Here is a 19,303-nt window from a genome sequence, read left to right as displayed (position 1 = left end):
GCAGGACCTGCAAAGGCTGAGTGGATAGTCTCTAACACTGCAGGGATGGAGACAGGCAGGATCCGACACAGACATGCTTATGATACTAATGTGTTTTGGAAATGGAAGCAGCTTGTATGTACATCATGTTGTGGACCAGATTGTTTCTCTTTGTTGAAAGGGAGATTAGAACTAGAAAGACAGTAGTGAGTATTAACTGAGAAACATTGGTTTTGAAACCAAAGGAAACATTTTGAGGGAAGTAAAGGAGCCTGAGATTTCTTGCCAGGAAGCCTGTGAGTTAGCATTGAAATAGACATAAGCGATAGCAGTGATGTGGTCAGGAATAACATATAGGAATTTTGTAATCATGGATTGCCTTGTGATGCAGGAATCATATTGTTCATTTTTGTATTGCGTTGTTTGAGTGTATTAAATACTTGAAGTTGCATAGGTGTTCTTTGTAGTGAGGACTTAAGTATACATGAAAAACAAATATAGCACCCAGGGAAAAGACTATCATAAAGAAACAAACTTAGTTGCTTTTCTACTCCAGGATAAAAATGATGATTGTTGCTTAATGAACCGCTTGCATCTGGAACACTTTTCTAATATTGAAATCATGAATTAGGTTATAAGCATGAAGCGCAGTTCAGTTTCCACCGGGGGTGCTGGCCGCCTCTCTATACAGGAGTTGAGATCCCTGGACCTCAATAAACCAGGCCTTCATACCCCTCAAACGTAAGTACCTCCACCTATGGTTCTCACCTGCATACTGTACTATCTAAGGCGGAGAAAATGTAAGAAATGGTTAATGCAAAAGTGTAAGTGATGTCTTAGTGAATCTTGTCTCTTCCGGGTAGTACTGGATGGGGGTCAGTGAAACCTAAAAGTGGACATGATGCTAGGTGGATTGGCTTGCCACGTTATTTCTCTAATTCCCAAGTCAGATACTCTACCAGCATTCTATCAAAGGATGGTTGAGCCCTTTCAACACTCCTTGTCTTCCTCTCCTCCTTTGTAATTAACTGTTTAAGCAAGCAGGTGCTAAGATGTTTCCAACTACTAAAAATAGTCATAAAATCGGGCCGGGTAGTGTTGGCAGCCTGGTCTACAAAGTGAGTTCCAGGACAGCCAGGACTACACAGAGAAACCCTGTCTTGTCTTGAAAAACCAAAAAAAAAAAAAAAAAAAAAAAGTAGTAATAAAATCAAAGCGATTTTGATGATAAGCTATAAAATTATTTCCTCAAGTATGGAGGGAGAAGAGTTTCCAAATGAGCTTGCTATCATAGCTGAGTGTGGTCACACACACCTGTAAGCCTAGTGTTCAAAAGGCTCCAGGAAGAAGATGCCTCGATGTCAGTTCAAGGCCAGTGTGGGCCATACAGTAGTTCCCCAACCTACAGAGCAAGACATAGTTCACAAAGCAACCAACCAAAGAAATCGTTATCATAAGCATTAGCCTTTCACTCTGAGTGTTGCTCTTCTTCCAGTTCACAGAAGGCTGTTTCTAACCCACTGTGTACCCATATCCTATAACGTCTACATATGAGCTACTTAATCAGCCATTCTTAAATTACTTGGAATTATGTAGTATGAGCCTCTCCTGCTTTTAGAAATTTGAACAATTTACATATGTTCCTTCCGGATTCTTGAAGCACATTTTTTTTTTAATCATTACACATTGCTGACACCAGAAGATTTTGTGCATTGAATCATATTAGAAGAAAAACTTCACCACTGCCATTTTTTTTTCAGAGTTCAGAAAATATGACTTTAAGTAGCTGTACCTAGTACAGGGGCTGAGAGAAAAATTTTGAGTTTGAGGCCAACCTAAACTACATAGTGAGTCCTAGGACAGCCTAGAATACAGAGTAAGACTCTATCTCAACATTTAAAAAGTAGGCTTTAAAAGAAAAAAAATTCAAACATAGCTGTCAACCTTTAATTATTTTTTATATTTTTCTTAAAATTCTTATCCATACGTAAATAAATTTTAAGATTAAAAAAACATAGATTAAGGGGTTGGGGATTTATCTCAGTGTTAGAGCGCTTGCCTAGCAAGCACAAGGCCCTGGGTTGGGGGGGGGGGGGACCATAGATTAAATTTAAATTTTTTTTTTCCCTCCCCGAGACAGGGTTTCTCTGTGTAGCTTTGGTGCCTGTTCTGGATCTCGCTCTGCAGACCAGGCTGGCCTCGAACTCACAGAGATCGGCCTGACTCTGCCTCCTGAGTGCTGGGATTAAAGGCGTGTGCCACCATCGCCCAGCTTTAGATTAAAATTTTTTTTTTTTTTTTTTTTTTTAAGATTTATTTATTTATTATGTATACAGAAGAGGGCGCCAGATCTCTTTACAAATGGTTGTGAGCCACCACGTGGTTGCTGGGAATTGAACTCAGGACCTCGGGAAGAGCAGTCAGTGCTCTTAACCTCTGAGCCATCTCTCCAGCCCTAGATTAAAATTTTTAACGTTTTAAAATTATACCACCTTTTAGCTCATTCCAGTGAAAACAGCTGCCAAAAACTTGTGTGGTTTTGGAAACTTGCTATAGAGAGTGGAAAAGAGGTGTTTACTCTAACATATTTCCAAGATTACTTGAACTGATATTTTGACAATTACTTTAAAGACTTGTTTTCTATTTTTCTTTAAAGCAAAGAGAGAACAACCTTTGGAAAGCCGAGTACAAACAAACCCACATCTGAAAGAAAAGTCTCAATATTTGGTAAAAGGTAACGAAGTTTTTCATTATGTTTAATGAATAGATTCTTCTAGCCATTCATTGATTCCCTTAGAGACAAAAAAAAAAAAAAATTATATCATAAAGGTACTTTCAAGACAAAAGTTATCCAATTTTCCTGTTTTAGATGATTAAAATTCTAGGTGGTATCTGCTTTGCTGATGCTAGAGATGAACAGATTCAGACTACTGTTCTATCACTATAAGGTGATGGTCAAGTCTGTGCCATGTTCTATACCTGGTTCTCAGAAACTGTAGAGTCAGATGGTAAAAGGGCAACCATCCTCTAGTGCAACATTTGAGTCTTTTACTCTCTGAAAGTTAATGATGACTTCACAGAGCTTTTGTTTTATTGTCTAGATCTGTCACTATTAATTATATTAGAAATTAAATTAAACTGTCAATATAAAAATTTAAAATAACAATATTCCCATTACATGGTTTCAAAAATAAAATGCTTTTAATTTTTTTCTGCTTGTTTGTTTTGTTTTGTTTTGTTTTTTGAGACAGGATTTCTCTATGTAACTCTAGCTAGCCTGGAACTCACTCTGTAGACCAGGCTAGCATCAAATTTAGAGATCCACCTGCCTCTGCCTCCCAAGTGCTCCGATTAAAGGAGTGCACCACCTCCACCAGCAATGCTTTTAATTTTTAAAAATGTTTCTGTGTAACGTGAATTCTAATTGGTCTTATAAATTAATAAATCTGTAATAAAAACCCAGAGTGAGCTATCAGGGTAAAAGCTGAAAGATCAGGGAAGTGAAGGAGCCAGCCACTAGAGAGACTTCTTACCTCTACCAAATCCTCAGACCAAAAGTGGGGGCTTAGCTCCCATCTCCTCCCACCTTATATTACTGTCTCCACCTCCCTAGTGCTAGGATTAAAGGCGTGAGCATTCACTGCCTGTCTCTGTTTTTTCTTTTAAACTGGATCAATCTGGTATAGCCCAGGGTGTCCTAGAACTCCTGATCTTCTTGCTTCCTCCTCCCGAGTGCTGAGAGTAAAGATGTATGCCACCACTACCTAGCCTCTATAGTTAGCGAGTAGCTAGCTCCAAACTCTGATCTCCAGGCAAGCTTTATTTGTTAGAGCATAAACTATCACCACATTTCTGGTCGAGCAAGATGGCTCAGCAGGTAAAGGCACTTATCACCAAGCCCAAAGACCTGCTTTCAGTCCCCAGACCCACATGGTACAAGGATCGAACCTACTACTGCAGGTTATCCTCTGACCACACACACACACACACACACACACACACACACACACACACACACAATGTACTAGAATTCAAACATTTCCAATGCAAAACAGTTTAATTGAGAAGCAGAACATGGTCTCATGGTCTCCCACTTTTAAAGTCAGATACCGTTAATATCTGACTAATGGAAGATGGTTAGAATCCATGTCTGCTGCTGCATTCAGACTGTTGAGGAATTCAGTCTCTAGAAAACTGTACTTGTGAAAGAATGAAAGGGTGAAAAGAACAAATAGCATCTGAGTTTTGTCGTAGTGATACCTAGATGCACCTTGGAGGCCTTTTTCTGGACTAGATCAGCAGTTGTCTGGATTGGAGATGGAGAAAGTTTGATTGACAGGACACATTCTGTTATTTGTCTAAGCTGGGGTATGACCTCCCCTTTTTGTGCTTTGAATTCCCTGTGTATCAGAGTGGAGATAGGAAGAGTGGAGATAATGGGAGGTGGCTCAGTGGTTTAGAGTGCTTGCTGCTCTACCCAAGGACCCAAATTGAGTTCTCAGTACCCACACTGAGCAGTTCACAACCACCTGAAACTCCAGCTCCAGGAGATCCGATACCCCTCTTGTGGCCTCCATAGGCACTTACCCACCCATGTGGAATGTCCTTATACAGACACACTACACATAAATAAAAATAGATCTTTCTATTTTTTTAATGGAGATAATGGCAGACTCTCCTTTTAGAGCAGTTCTGAGAATTTACTGATAGAAATGAATATTTACAAACCAATATTTATTGAGTGTTCATTTAGTCTAAATGTTGTTTTTCAGTTCTTCGTGTATGTTAACTCTTGATACTCAAAGACAGTTTTCCCATAAGGAGTAGCGGCAGGCCAGGGATAGAAGTAAGGGAGCAGTTATAGGGGAAATAGAAATGAAAGTGCTCAGGCAATGGAACAGATTTGTAGGCTGCTTGGTACAGAAGATCTGTGGGCCTGAAACACACCTTCAAATTCATTTTGGTTTGCTTTGGTAATTGTGGTGCTGTGGACTGAGCACAGAGCCCTGCACACACTAAACAAAACACTCACTGAGACACATCTCCCGTCCCAGAAGTACATTTTATTCCCACGTCACTTTATGCCTAAAACTGCTGTAGCCTCACATTACGCTCTCCTCCTGCTTTAAGTAATACATTGTGTTTAGCTATTTAAAAATTAAAGATTCGTGTTTGATGCTGTTGTTACAAGGGTGTGTGTGTGTGTTATGAATAGCCTTGAAATAATGCAGTTTTGAACACAGAAGGAAATACTTTTCATTGCCTTCTTAAAATATTCTTCTAGGACTAGCGGACATGGATCCAGGAATAGTCAACTTGGTATATTTTCCAGTTCTGAAAAAATCAAGGATCCAAGACCACTTAATGATAAAGCATTCATTCAGCAGTGTACTAGACAGCTCTATGAGGTATTCTATAATTTAAATTGTCTGAATTGTGTGTTTTTGTTTCTGTTATTTTTTTTCTAATCCAAAACTTCCGATGCTTCATAAAAATGATTGTAGTTTCTTATAGAAAATGGTAATGTGCATGGTGTTTCCATGAAGTCTCTGCAAGCCCCATCAACCAAAGATTTCCTAAGGATCTTTGCCTTTCTTCATGGCTTCCTGAGCCCGTCATATGTACTTCCTGATACAAAATTTGAAGAAGAGGTCCCAAGAATTTTTAAAGACCTTGGGTATGTAATATTTTTTATTAGTCTAGAGATCTTATCAGAATACAGAAAAGAAACACATGTAATAAGTTCGTGAATACTTTGAATAAGTGAATTCAGTTTTAGGACGAGCACTGTGAGATGTATGGGTAGGATAAACAGAAGAGAAAGAAAATTGATAAATTGTGGAGTATTCAGCTTTTTTTGTTGCTATAACAAAATACCAGTGCTTAGTAATTTGTAAAATACAGGAGTTATTGAGCTAAAGAGATAGCTCAGTAGTTAAGAGTACTGACTGCCCTTCCAAAGGACTTAGGTTAGGTTCTCAGCACCCACATGGTGGCTCACAATCATATATAACAATTCCTCTTCTGGCCTCCACAGCCACCAGACACACACATGTTATACCTATATGCATCTATACACATAAAATTAAAGATATATAAATACATTTTTATGTAATATAGCTGTTTTAGACTACTCGGTACAGAAGATCTGCGGGCTTAAAACACACCATATATATATTTATTCACACACACACACGTGTGTGACTGGCAAAACTTGGTTATGAAAGATGGAAAACCCAAAAGCATGGTGTCAGCATCTACTCAGCCTCTAATAAGGAAGGTCCTTCTTGGTGGGTCATGACTTGCTAGAAGGTATTACATTGCAAGGAAGAGCATGTTTGTCAGAAAAAGATTACATTGATAATAATGCCATGCCTTCAAAAGCCCATTAATATAGGAATAGATTCATTCATGGGGCTCTCACCTGACAGAAGTCTCATCTCTTTGTATCATTAGTATATGACTCTGGGGACAGAATTCTGCAGAATAAACATTCAAACCATAGCAGTCCATTATTATAGAAGGTGATAAGAGCATAAAGCTCAACAATGAGGAATATAAAGTACAGCCTGCTTCGGTGGCAGCCTTAATCCCAGAACTCTGAAGGCCAAGGCAAGTAGATCTCTGAATTCAAGGCTACCCTGGTCTACATGATGAATACCAGGCTACCCAGTTAGACCCTGTCTCAAAAAAACATAAAGTGCAACCTGGTTACCACAGTTTGTAGTGGCAAAACCATAACATTAAGGTCTGATGAAAACAATGAGATTAGTTTGGTTTCCTGGTACATGGATAAAACACAGAATGAAACCAACTGACGGAAGAGTTTATTACATTAATCATTGAGGGAAGTAAGGGCAGAATCTCATCCAGGAACAGAGGCGGGAACTATGAAGGCGAGCTCTTTACTGGCATGTTCTCCATGGCTTGCTCAGTTTGCTTTCTTCTACAATCCAGTACCACCTACTCAGGGTTGCACCGCCCACAGTGGACTAAGCCCTCTTCCATCAGTCATGAATTAAGAAAGTGCTATGCCCACGGGCCAACCTAATGGTGGCAATTCCTTTATGGAGGTTCCATCTTTCTAAATAACTCTAGTTTGTGTCTGGTTGACAAAACTAACCAGCACAGAGATAAAGTTAAAAAGCATAAATCTTTATTTATAATAAAGCACAGAACAAATGTGGGGAAACTGAGGAAGGAGAGCTGTTTGCTTGCTTGTTTGTTTGTAGACACAGGGAAGTAGGTTTAGTGACAGATAATCACTAATATGTAATAGAAGTACACTGAATGTAAGAAAATAAAAAGGTTTTTTAGGAAAAGTCTATATACTCGCCTGTTAAACACTATGCAAAGTAATCTGAAATGTGAATAATACACAGAAATCATTGATGAGTAAGATCACCAGGGTAGACTCAAATATCTTCACAACAAGCAGACTAGGCAGGTGTATGCAGAGCTTTAAAACGTAACTTTAGTGTAGCCTCTGTGTTTCCTACTGTGATGGCTCCTTGTTTGCTGGTTTCCATAGGTATCCCTTTGCACTGTCCAAGAGCTCCATGTATACTGTGGGAGCCCCTCATACCTGGCCTCACATTGTGTCCGCCTTGCTGTGGCTCATAGACAGCATCAAGGTACTGGATTGATAGTTTAAATGTTACCTTTAAAAGTTTGGGTTTTGTTTTGTTTTTTCCTCACAAAGATTTTCTATTTCTCTCCAATCTGACTTTTGCCACTTGTCTCAAACCTCCTTCAGTGTTCAAAGCCCATTTGATTTGAAGTGCTTCAAGCTGTTAGCATAAGAAAGGCGAGCAGGGAGAAGTTCTGCTTGACCTAGAAATCGTTGTCTTAGGTGCTACAGCTTAGATAAAAATGAGTCTATAGTCTGTCTTTATGAAATTCATTCTCTCCTTTATAAATGAAATCAGTATTATCATTAAAAATTGGGGGGAAATATAGAATGAATATTCTCCCAACTAAGAAATAACTTCAGTCATTTTCTTTGGAGGTAGTTTTATTTGGTTTTGTGGTATTAGGAGTTGAACCCAGGGCGGCTCTACCACTGAGGTATACTTCAGCCCTGGGTATAGGTTTCAAAGTCCTGTTTCCTCTGAAAATGTGTACAGTCATGTGTCACAGCCTGTTGTTTCAGTCACCGATGGATGACACGGTGGTCCTATAAAAGTATCACGAATATGAACTATTTCTGTCACTTAGTGATGGAGCCATTGCAACATTTGCTCGTCTGTGGCAATGCTGATATAAACCTGTGCTGCGGCCATAGGAAAGTACAGCACATGGGGTTAGTGCTGCCTAACATGTTTCCTAGACTCATGTTAGGGTGCACTACATTTTTTTTTTAGATATTTTTTATTTATTATACATACACTATTCTGCCTGCATGTATCGCTGCTAAGCCAGAAAAAGGCACCAGATCTCATTATGATGGTTGTGAGCCACTATGTGGTTGCTGGGAACTGAACTCAGGACCTTTGGAAGAGCAGTCAGTGCTCTTAATCCCTGAGCCATCTCTCCAGCCCCTAGGGCGTCCTACACTTTTAAAACAAATAATTTTTACTATAAAGCAGTGCCATGTTATTTTCTCAGCAGCTTCATGTATCGTGTCTCTTGACTAGCTCAAGGGGCACGTGGAATAAGTGACCTATACCGCCTAGGTTTTTGTACGTACACCATGGTGTTCACACAACAAAATCACCTGATCATTCCTCAGAGTGTGTCACCATCATTAAGCAATGCATGACTGTAACTTGAGTTTTCCTGCCTGGCCCACAGTCAGGGCAAATCTCTCTCACCTGCCAGTCCCACAGCCTCTCAGACCCAACCAAGCAAACACAGAGACTTATATTGGTTACAAACTGTATGGCTGTGGCAGGCTTCTTGCTAACTGTTCTTACAGCTTAAATTAATCCATTTCCATTAATCTATACCTTGCCACATGGCTCGTGGCTTACCAGCATCTTCACATGCTGTTTGTCATCGTGGCGGCTGGCAGTGTCTCTCTGACTCAGCCTTCCACTTCCCAGCTTTATTCTCCTCCTTGTCCCGCCTATACTTCCTGCCTAGCCAACGGCCAATCAGTGTTTTATTTATTGACTAATTAGCAACACATTTGCCATACAGAACATCCCACAGCACATGACTGTATGTTTCTTAAGCTTTTGCAACCTACGAAAAACTCTTCCTCCAAGAAAACTTGTAGCAATTAAAACGACTCAGCCACCAGATGTGATGGCACACACCTTTAATCCCAGCACTCAGGAGACAGAGGCAGGCGGATCTCTGAGTTTAGGGACAGCCTGGTCTATACAGAGAAACCCCGTCTCTGCTCAGCCATGTGAGAGCATCGTGTGCCTACTGTTTTAAACTCTTTACCTATTTGGAAATTTTAAAACAGCTTGTTTTCATAGTTTTACATCCCACCATGTGCTTTTGTACTAGGCTACTCTGGGGTCGAATAATCTTCCTACTGCAGTCTGGTAAATAGCTGGAACCACGGGTGTGTGCCACTGCATCCAGCTTTTAATTTAAACCTTTTTGTATGACATTTCTTCATCTCAAACTGAGCCAGTGATGGGGTGGGGGGCGTGTTGTGTTTTGTTCTGTTGTCAGATTGCTTTGGATTTGAGAAAGGAGTGGCTAGGATATGATGAGTGGTTATTTTGGTTCACCTCTTTGGAACAGAAACTATTTGTGTTTCATGGGTAGTCTTAAAATCTTCCCACCTTGAACTCCCAAGTAACTGGCACCACGAGTGCTTGGCATCATATCCAGGTTTTCACTTGACTTCTGGTTCCCTAGATTCATGTTAGAGTCTGAGCCTCTTATGTACTGTGCATAAGCTGAACTATACTTCCCAGTCCTGATAATGCCTTTAAAGGGCTTTTTAGTTTGTTATTTCTGTGTGCGTAAGCTATGTGTAGACATGTAAATGGGGGATTTAATAAGGCAACTCCATGTAGTTTATCTGGTAGTTAAAAGGTTTATTTTGGGGTAACTTACAACCATAAAGGGGTTGGTCACAGGATCCAGGAGAGGTGAGGTGCAGTCCAGCATGGTTCTCTGGAGAACTCTGACTTAGTCTGCAATCCAGCATCCAGGATGACGAGGAGCCAAGCGCACCAGCGTGGCACATACAGATCTGGGGCTTAAGGGCTCCCGTCTTGGCCACGCCCCAGGGGCAGGTCATAGGTGGGCATGGCAGTTACCAGCTGCCTCACTAGGGGCAGTGCTCCGAAGTCAAAGCTGGAACAGCTACCTACTACAGACATGCCATGGCACACATGTGAAAGTCAGAGGAAAACTTTTTGGAGTTGCTTACTGAGCCAGGTCCCTTGTTCATGTTTTCAATAATTGACAGCATGACCAGCAAAAAGAATATTGCTAATTTTTTCATATTTTTGTTTTTAAAGTTGGACATAAAAGTTACAAGAGTAACTTATAAAAGGCACAAGAGTAATTGCCTATCATTTCCTATTTCCTTTTACATCACCATCATCATTATTATTATGACTGTGTGTTTGCATGTGTATGTGCATGTGCACACGTATACATGCTACAGCATATATGTGGGATCAAACCCAGGTTGCCAGGACTGTAGATCATGCTGTTACCTCCTTCTCTCTAGCCTTATTTTCCTTTTTTCTTATCAATTTACAAGAATGGTGTTTTCTGGGGCTGGAGAGATGGCTCAGCAGTTAAGAGCAGTGCTCTTCCAGAGGACCAGGGTTCAATTCTCAGCACCCACATGGCAGCTCACAACTGTCTGTAACTCTGAGATCTGACACCCTCACATAAACATATGGGCAGACAAAAGCACCAATGCAAATAAAGTAAATAATTCTTTAAAAAATGAATTCATCAACTCAGCCAACTTAATGTGTTGTTTGTGTGTTAATTAGGTTCATACTGCCATGAAGGAAAGCCTACCTTTATTTGATGATGGACAGTCTTGGGGAGAAGAAACTGAAGATGGAATTATACATAATAAGGTACTATACATTACCATAAACATATATAAAGAGGTTGCTTTGATAGTCTTCACTAAAAAGTATTCTTTTATAGAACTTGTCTTTTACTTTCTAAGGTTGATTTTTTTTCTGAGGTCGATTTTTTTTTTTTAATCAGACTTAATTCATTAATTTTTCTTGTGTAAAAACCCTTATGTGGTGGCCACAGCTGAATCCTGGGTCCTCTAAACAGAGACACTGGTGTGAGGTTTCACAAGATGGTCAGTAAATTCCTGATTGGGAGACTTAGTGAATGAGTACAGTCTCTTTCTGGAGGTCCGGGGGCTCAGGAAGCTGAAGGTCATGGGGAGGGCAGCAAAGGTGGCCTTGGCAAAGTTGCCCAAATTCTTAGTATGTATTCCTGACTATCCTAGAACTTTCTGTGTAAAGCAGGCTGACTCCTGACTCAAGGAGAGCTCCCTGCTTCTGTCTTCCAAATGCTGGGATTGACAACATGGACAACCATTCCCAAGCAAAACACGCATAAAATAAATCAATCTAAAGAAAATGTTCTTAGTAAAATAAAATTGATCTTTAAAAAAATACTTATTAGTGTGCCTACTATTGAAATGACACTATAACTTCCTAAAATTACTAACCACAGAAACTTAAAAATGTTAACTAAAAAATGCAGATATAACCAGGTGCACACCTTTAATCCCAGCACTCAGGAGGCAGAGGCAGGTGATCTCTGAGTTCAAGGCCAGCCTGGGCTACATAGTGAGACCCTGTCTCAAAAAGAAAAGAAAGAAAGAAGGGATGTACTGGAACTAATATACATGTTATAGGTAAGATTTTTTTTCCCTCCTGTATCTTACTTTAATGTGATTCATGGGCGATACAAAACATAGCTATGTGGGTATCTGTCATGCCAAAAAGTCCTCTTAAATTGTTGAGGCTGCCCTTAAACTTACTCTGTACTCAAGGCAAGCCTTGAACTCACAATCCTTCCGCTTTGGCTTCACAGTAGCTGAAGTCTTATATTCAGAATTGGCATATTGGCTCTTAAAATGTAGGTTCTGGTTTATTTTGTTTTGACTTCTGTATTGTCACTTAGCTCAGTTACCACTTCCAAAAGTAGTTGTGCCAAATGTAATCAACAGCTGGGTGTGGTGGTACGCTCCCATAACCTCAGCACGCGGAAGGCTAACAAAAGGAAGATCATAAGTGCCAAAGAGAAAAGCAGTTATTGGCAGGTGATATAAGTTGGTTCCATATGCTTTATTAGAGCCTAAAATGCATAGCAAACCCCACCGTATTCTAAAATACAAACATCGGCTCACAAATAAACTTTAGATTATGTGTGCTGCCTGATATATACTAAAGACCAGTTATTACACAGGTCTCTCAGAGGAACAATTGCTGTGTGCACTAGTTTTAGCTCTATCTTGTTAAAGCCATTCTCACAAACTGAAAGTGATAATCATTCCTGTCTCATCTTTTGTTAATGCCTGAGAAATAGTTCAGAGCTACATTAACTGACTAGCATAGTATCAGTGACCATTTTTTTTTACAGTGTGTGTGTGTGTGTGTACATCCATGTGTGTCACATGCACACATGAGATCCGAGGACAACTTTCAGGACTTGACTCCTTCGAGCACTGTAGACTCTGAGGCTGGAACTCAAGTGGTCAGACTTGTACAGGAAGCACTGTCACCACCGAGCTCTCCCCTAGTCCGCCCCTTTGTTTTGAACAAGAAGGAACATGCCACATTAAGCAATGATCAAGCTGCAGAGGCTTCTGGGGAGACTTTGATCCTTTCCTCTCGAGAGTTCTCAGGCTGGAGCCAGAGCTCCTTCAGAGTGCTCGCCCGAAGCATCCAGAGCCCTAGGCTCTCTCAGCACCTCAGCAGTAACAGCACAGCTCCTAGAGAGAGGCCACAGGGCACATGTACGGGGGACTGACTATATTATTTACAGCACAGTTTATCACAGGCAACTTCAGCTTCTGGTCGTCAGCTTTGGCGGACTACAGACGTAGCACACTGAGGAAACTAATTCACTTAACAAATTCTCAAGAAAGTAAACTGAAGCGGCATGAAAATATATTAATTTCCCACCAGTGGCCTACCTTTCTGGTTACAGGAATATTTACCGCCTGTCTAGGGTAATGAGAGGGTTTCTTAGTGAGCACAGGATTGGTGCAAAGGGAATGTGTCTGCCTTGGGAATAAAGTTCTTCATCTAGGCTGTGGAACATTCTGATTAGCCATTCTCAGAGTCAGGTGCTGTGACACTATGATTCCAACATTCAAGGATGCTGAGGAAGGAGAATCACAAGTAGAGGCCATCCTGGGCTACATAGTGAGTTCCAAGACAGCCTGAACTACATTGGTCACAATGTTTCATGTTGGAAAACAGAGTTGCTTTCTCTTAGATAAATAGTCACAGCTCTAATAGTCTTCTTAGGTCTCTATTTACCACGTCATTACTCACCTGAAGTTTCGATGTAGTTATAGCTTTTATTAGTCGTGTTCTGACTTTCATAATTAGTCCCTGTCTATTTAATTGAACTTAGATAATCATAGTCCATTTCAATTTTTCATAAAGTGCATTCTTCTTGTTTTGTTTTGCCAGTCTTATAGATGCATAGTAGTGACTCAAAGAGCTTTTGTTTTGGCTTGTTTAAAAAAATATTATTTTTATTTCGTGTGTATGGATGGTTTGCCTGCATGTATGTCTGTGTACCACATGTGTGCAGTGCCCATGAAGGCTAAAAGAGGGTGTCAGATCCTCTGGACTAGAATTATGAACAGTTGTGCATCACTGTGTGGGTGCTGGGAACCAAAACCAGGTCCTCTACATTAGCAACAATTGTTCTTAACCACTGAGCCATCTCTTGAGCCCCAGCATTGTTGTTATTGTTGTTGTTTTGTTTTGTTTTTCTTATGTTTATGCATATTTTGTCCTGCATATATGTGTGTGCCACACGTGTGCCTAGTGCCCAAGGGAGTCAGAGAGGGTATCAGATCCCCTGGGACTGGGGCTGTGAATAGTTGGGAGGCACCATGTGGGTGCTGGGAACCAAACCCAGGTCCTCTGCAAGAGAGACAATTGCTCTCAGCTGCTGAGCCTCTCCAGCCCCAGCATTCTTAAAGAAGACTAAGTCTGTTCATTTTATGTTGGATTATACTCATGAGTAAGCTTCCTGGGTTGGCTTCAAAATATCTGTCCAAATTTGGTATTTTCATCCACATTCATATTTAGAAGTAATAGATTGCGTACATCTTTATAGCACGGTTAATAACAGGTTTGTAATCTCTTATTCTAAGGAATTTATATAACTGCCTACTATTTTTGACTTCATTTTTATTCAAATTTGAATTTCCAGTCTGAACAAAAATGAAACAAACTAAATAGAGAATCATGTCTTTGTTTTTAAAATCTGCCTAACACATCAGTTGTTTTTGGACTACACCATAAAATGCTATGAGAGTTTCATGACGGGCGCTGACAGCTTTGACGACATGAACATGGAGCTGCAGTCGAAGCTGAGTAAGTGTCTTCCCTGCTCTGCTGCCACTAAGCTGTGGGTGGTTGCTTGTCTTGCCATGCCCATTTCTCATGAGCTACTTTATAACAGGTGGGTACCTCTGACCTGTTCTTTGTTGGCTCTTTAATAGGAAGAAGTAATAGTTAAGCAAAAAATACTGTTATAATCAGACTTGAGTCATAACCCTTTCTGGCTGTGTGAATTCAACAAATGTTTGACCTCTTTGAAACTCTGCAAACTAGAAAGCAATGTAATAGAATACCAAATGAGCCGGGCAGTGGTGGCACACGCCTTTAATCCCAGCACTCAGGAGGTAGAGGCAGGTGGATCTCTGAATTCGAGCCTGGTCTTCAAAGTGAGTTTGAGTACAGCCAGGGTTACACAGAGAAGCCCTGTCTTGCAAAACCAAACAAAATAAAATAAAGTATAAAAAACTCTCTGACAGGAACACAAAAGATAATTGTCCATGCTCTAATATGTAAGAAGTTACAGCACTACCTAGGGAAAATATGTAAACTCTCTCTATTAAAACTTGGAGGAAGTTAACAGGGTATTACATTTCCAAATCAATTATTTTTCACTTAGTGCTATCTGATGATATACCAAAATATCACTCTGACACCCATGACACAAAAGGAGAGGGAAAGACAGAAGCATTCCCTTCGGATGCTCCAGGGATGTGTCATCCTGAAGAGTAAAGAGGACAGTCCAGCTTTCCTTCAGCTGTCCAGGGAGCAGATACATACATTTAAAAGGCAAAAATTCAGTACTAGAGAAATGAATGGTTCAGTCTGTAGAGTAGGTCCTCAACAAGCATGAGGACCTGAGTCTGATTCCCACACCCATAAAACACCAAATGTAGCAGGTGGGAAGGTGGAGGCTTAAGGTCCCTAGAGCTTGTTGGCCAGCCAATCTGACCAAATCAGGGAGCTCTAGGTTTGGTGAGAGACTTTTATCTGAAAACAGCTGAGCCAGGTGGTGGTGGTACACTCCTTTAATCCCAGCACTCAGGAGGCAGAGCCAGGCGGATCTCTGTGAGTTCGAGCCGGCCTGGGCTACAGAGCAAGATCCAGGAAAGGCTCGAAGCTACACGGAGAAACCCTGTCTCGAAAAACCAAAAAAAGAAGGAAAGAAAGAAAGAAAACAACTGAGTAAGGCACACATTGTCAACCTTTGGCTTCTGTATGCACCCATGCATACTCATGACCACATAAACATATATAACACACACAAAGGAAAACTCATTGTGATCTAATATGGAAAGCATTCAGTGACTTACTTAATACTTCTGTATATAATTAAACATAAATTAATCCACTCAAACAAATAATTTTTATATACCTACTATGTGACAGGTACCAAAAATGCAGTAATGACGAACAGAAAATCTTGGCCTTATGAGCTTTTATTCTGTTAGATAGAAAGGAATGATAATTAAATAAGGAGCCATAAGGCACATGACAACAAGTGCTAAGGAAGAAAGCTTAAGCAGGTTAAGGGCAATAGGATATTCCATGAAGTCAAAATAAAGGCTTGCTATACTAGAAGGTAGTCTCTGCTGCATTGGTGGTTTTGGGAAGTGAGGAGATAAGATCTGAAAACCTGAGGAGTGCTGTAGATTGATTCTGATCAAGTGTTTGGGCTTTTCTCCAGAGGATTTATATAAGGTCGATGCGTCCAAGCTGGAGTCATTAGCAGCAGAAATCAAAGCACTGAATGAAGAGATTGCAAGATTGGAGCAAGAAAGAGAAAAAGAACCGGTTAGTAAATGTGTTTCTGAACTCACTTGACAGCTCCTTAGACTCTCGAGCATATTTGAGAAGACTCTCTTCTGGCAGGTGTTTTTAAATAAGCTTCTTAAAGGTTAGATAGGACAGACTTTCAATGCAACCATGTGTGGTGTCTGTGGTGCTTTGTTTTCCCTTGTGGTCTATCAGTGGTAGACTAATGGTGCTCAGAACATGATGAAAGATTCCTGCTTGTTTACATAAGACCCAAACTACCCTTTGAACAAGGTCCCTGGAGTCTATACTTGCAAGGAGCACTGTTCTCAAGAGGCCCTGAGTTTAGTTAGTGAAAACAGAATGGAAACAAACTGGCTTATAGAGTATAGGGTAGCCTACATGTTTTTATAAAAGCACGATGATAATATGGGTATTTATTTTAATATGTATGGGTATTTTGCCTGCTTGCGTATCTTTGTACCACATGCTCACAGTGCCCATGAAGAACAGAAGAGGATGTTGAATCCCCTGAACTCAAGATACAGATGGTTGTGAGCCACCATGTAGGTACTGGGACTTGAATCCAAGTCCTGTGAAAGAGCAGCCAGTGCCCGTAACCCTGAGCTATCTCTCCAGCCCTGATATCAGAATCTTAACTTTATCTTGTATTTTATTAATGGAGCACCCAGATTGTTCTGCAAAGTAATCAGATATTAAATATTTGTGTTTTTACATTCTCCTTGGTTTTTCCCTATCCCAAACTCTTTGAAGTCTCTCCTTAAATTATTAAGTTATAATAATAATTCCAAAGTTCTTTTTTTAGTTCTTTTGACTTCCTCTAAGATAAGTGTAAATAATATTGCTTTCTTTAAAATACAGAATGCTTCTTGGTGAAAATAATTTAATATGCTTTTTTCTTCAAGAATCGTCTGATGTCATTGAAGAAACTGAGAACTTCCTTGCAAGCAGATGTTCAGAAGTATAAGGCATACTTGAGCAATTTGGAGTCGCATTCATCCGTTCTAGACCAGAAATTGAGTGATCTTGATGAAGAAATTGGTAGAGTAGGTAAGCAGAGCTAATGGAGAAAGAGGTCGTGAAGATTGGCCATGGGCCTTTGTGGACTTGTCTGATACCCAAACAGCTGTGTCATCCTTTCCTTCTGTGATAACTTTCTGAATTTGTTCTGTCAGCTGGGCATAGTTGTGTGCACCTTTAATGACAGCACTTGGGAGGCAGAGGCAGGCAGATCTCTTGAGTTCGAGGCCAGCCTGGTCTACATAGTGAATTCCAGGACAGCCAGGGCTATATAGTGAGACCTGTAATAATAATAATAATAATAATAATAATAATAATAATAATAATAATTTGTTCTCTCATGGCTACATATGTAATCTAAGATTCAATAAATTTGTGCTTGCCAAGGGACTCAGGAAGAATCTGTTCTTCCAGCTTCTGTGGCTAACAACATTTCTGGGTTTATGTCCACATCACTTTAATCTCTACTTCCATTTCTCCGTTGCCTTTACTCTGTGTCCTCTTCTTTTTTCCTCCTTTTTAAGACTATGTTTGTATCCCACACTGTCTTTGAATTGATGATCCTCCTGCTTCAGCCTCCAGATACATAGCCCAAGCTTGCCTCAAACTCAAAATCTTGCCTCCTCAGCTTCCCAAAAACTGGCATTATAAATTGCCACCACACCCTTCTATCCTCCTCTTTCTTTTTCTTTTAAGTTTTTTTTTCTTTTTAATGTATATGTTAAATTTATGTGTATGTGCATTTTGCCTTCGTGTATGTAAGTGTACCACATGTGTGCCTGGTACCCTCAGGTCAGAAGAGGGTGTCAGATCTGCTGGAACTGGAGTTGTGGATGGTTGTAAACCACCCATGGAGGGGCTGGGAACTGAACCTGGGCCCTCTGCAAGAGCAACAAGTGCTGCACACCTGAGCATCTCTCTGGTCCCTATGTCTCTTCTTTCTGTCTGCCTGCATGAACTCTCCCTTTGCCTCTATCTTACAGTGACACCTATGGCGATATTTAAGGCACACCTGCATAATCCAGGGTTAGCTCACATCAGCATTCTCAGTCATGTCTGCAAAGACCATTTTCCAGATAAGGTAAATTTACATGTTTGAGAGATGGACAGCCCTTTCTCAACCCTCTGTAACTTCCAACATTCTCAGTTTGGGACAGGGTCTTACTGAACAACCCAGGTTGGTCTCAACTCTTGGCAGGCCACCTACCTTAGCCTCTCAAGTGCTAGGATTATAGGTGTGCACTACTGACCTGCCTGGCCTAAACACATCGCTTTTTGAAGCCCACAGACAAGCTATTCTGAGAACAGAAGTCCTCTGAGTGTGAACCTGTATGTGTTTCTATATATAAATTTATAAATATATATATATAATATAAACTATATAAATGTTTATGTATGGTACATTATAACATATCCTATGTAAATATATTCCATTTTACATTATAAGCTAGATTCCTTTTTTTGTAATTTTTACATTTTTATTTAGCGTGTATGCTGTATGTGTGAGAACATATCACAGGATACGTGTGGAGATAAAAGGACAACTCCTGTAGAGTCTATTCTCTCCTTGCGTCTTTACATAGTTCTGGGTACCAAACTCAGTTGGTCAGACTTGCACAGCAAGGCTCTACCTGCTGAGCTGTCTTACTGACCACATCAGCTAACTCTCGGTCTCTGCCTCCCTCAGTTGCCTGTAGCTGTCTTATCCTGTCAGTCCCCTGTGAGCAAGTCAGCAGCTGGAATTGATTCCAGATAAAATGGAAGCAGAGCTAAGGAAGCTTGGGTGTGTCCTGTGTCTTTCTAACATTGTACTCAGGAACACAGACCAACCCTAGTTAAGCTTTGGAAAATACTACAACACCTACCGCTTGCTAACTTCTGTGGCACCAGAAGCGGAGCAGAACTTACCTGAAATCACAGAGCCATTAAACTACAGTTTAAATCTATGGACAGCTGCAGTTTTCCTAGAATTGTGCAGTTTCTTCCTTTAGGATTTCCCAGTTTGTGTCTATTCTGAGTAGATTGTGTAGATGATCTTTAGA

General features: G+C 40.4%; 1 protein-coding gene across 2 annotated transcripts in view; it reads left to right on the top strand.

The window, feature by feature from the left end:
• The window catches only part of Ndc80 (NDC80 kinetochore complex component), a 37,871-nt gene that overhangs the window by 570 nt on the left and 17,998 nt on the right, over positions 1-19,303 (top strand). The window contains exons 2-10 of one of the 2 annotated variants that reach the window (XM_059278217.1): positions 611-720; positions 2,636-2,713; positions 5,264-5,387; positions 5,484-5,656; positions 7,511-7,613; positions 10,899-10,988; positions 14,408-14,501; positions 16,153-16,259; positions 17,147-17,291. In XM_059278217.1, coding sequence (XP_059134200.1) covers positions 620-720; positions 2,636-2,713; positions 5,264-5,387; positions 5,484-5,656; positions 7,511-7,613; positions 10,899-10,988; positions 14,408-14,501; positions 16,153-16,259; positions 17,147-17,291 — 1,015 coding nt within the window. In that variant the 5' untranslated portion in view covers positions 611-619. Of the gene's footprint in view, positions 1-610; positions 721-2,635; positions 2,714-5,263; positions 5,388-5,483; positions 5,657-7,510; positions 7,614-10,898; positions 10,989-14,407; positions 14,502-16,152; positions 16,260-17,146; positions 17,292-19,303 lie in introns of those variants that run through there. The other variant, XM_059278218.1, reaches the window with a different exon arrangement.

Source organism: Peromyscus eremicus, chromosome 13, assembly GCF_949786415.1.
Source record: "Peromyscus eremicus chromosome 13, PerEre_H2_v1, whole genome shotgun sequence".
NCBI lineage: Eukaryota > Metazoa > Chordata > Mammalia > Rodentia > Cricetidae > Peromyscus > Peromyscus eremicus.
The sequence above is the reverse complement of the archived record's forward strand: the minus strand, read 5'-3'. Positions and strand labels throughout refer to the sequence as shown.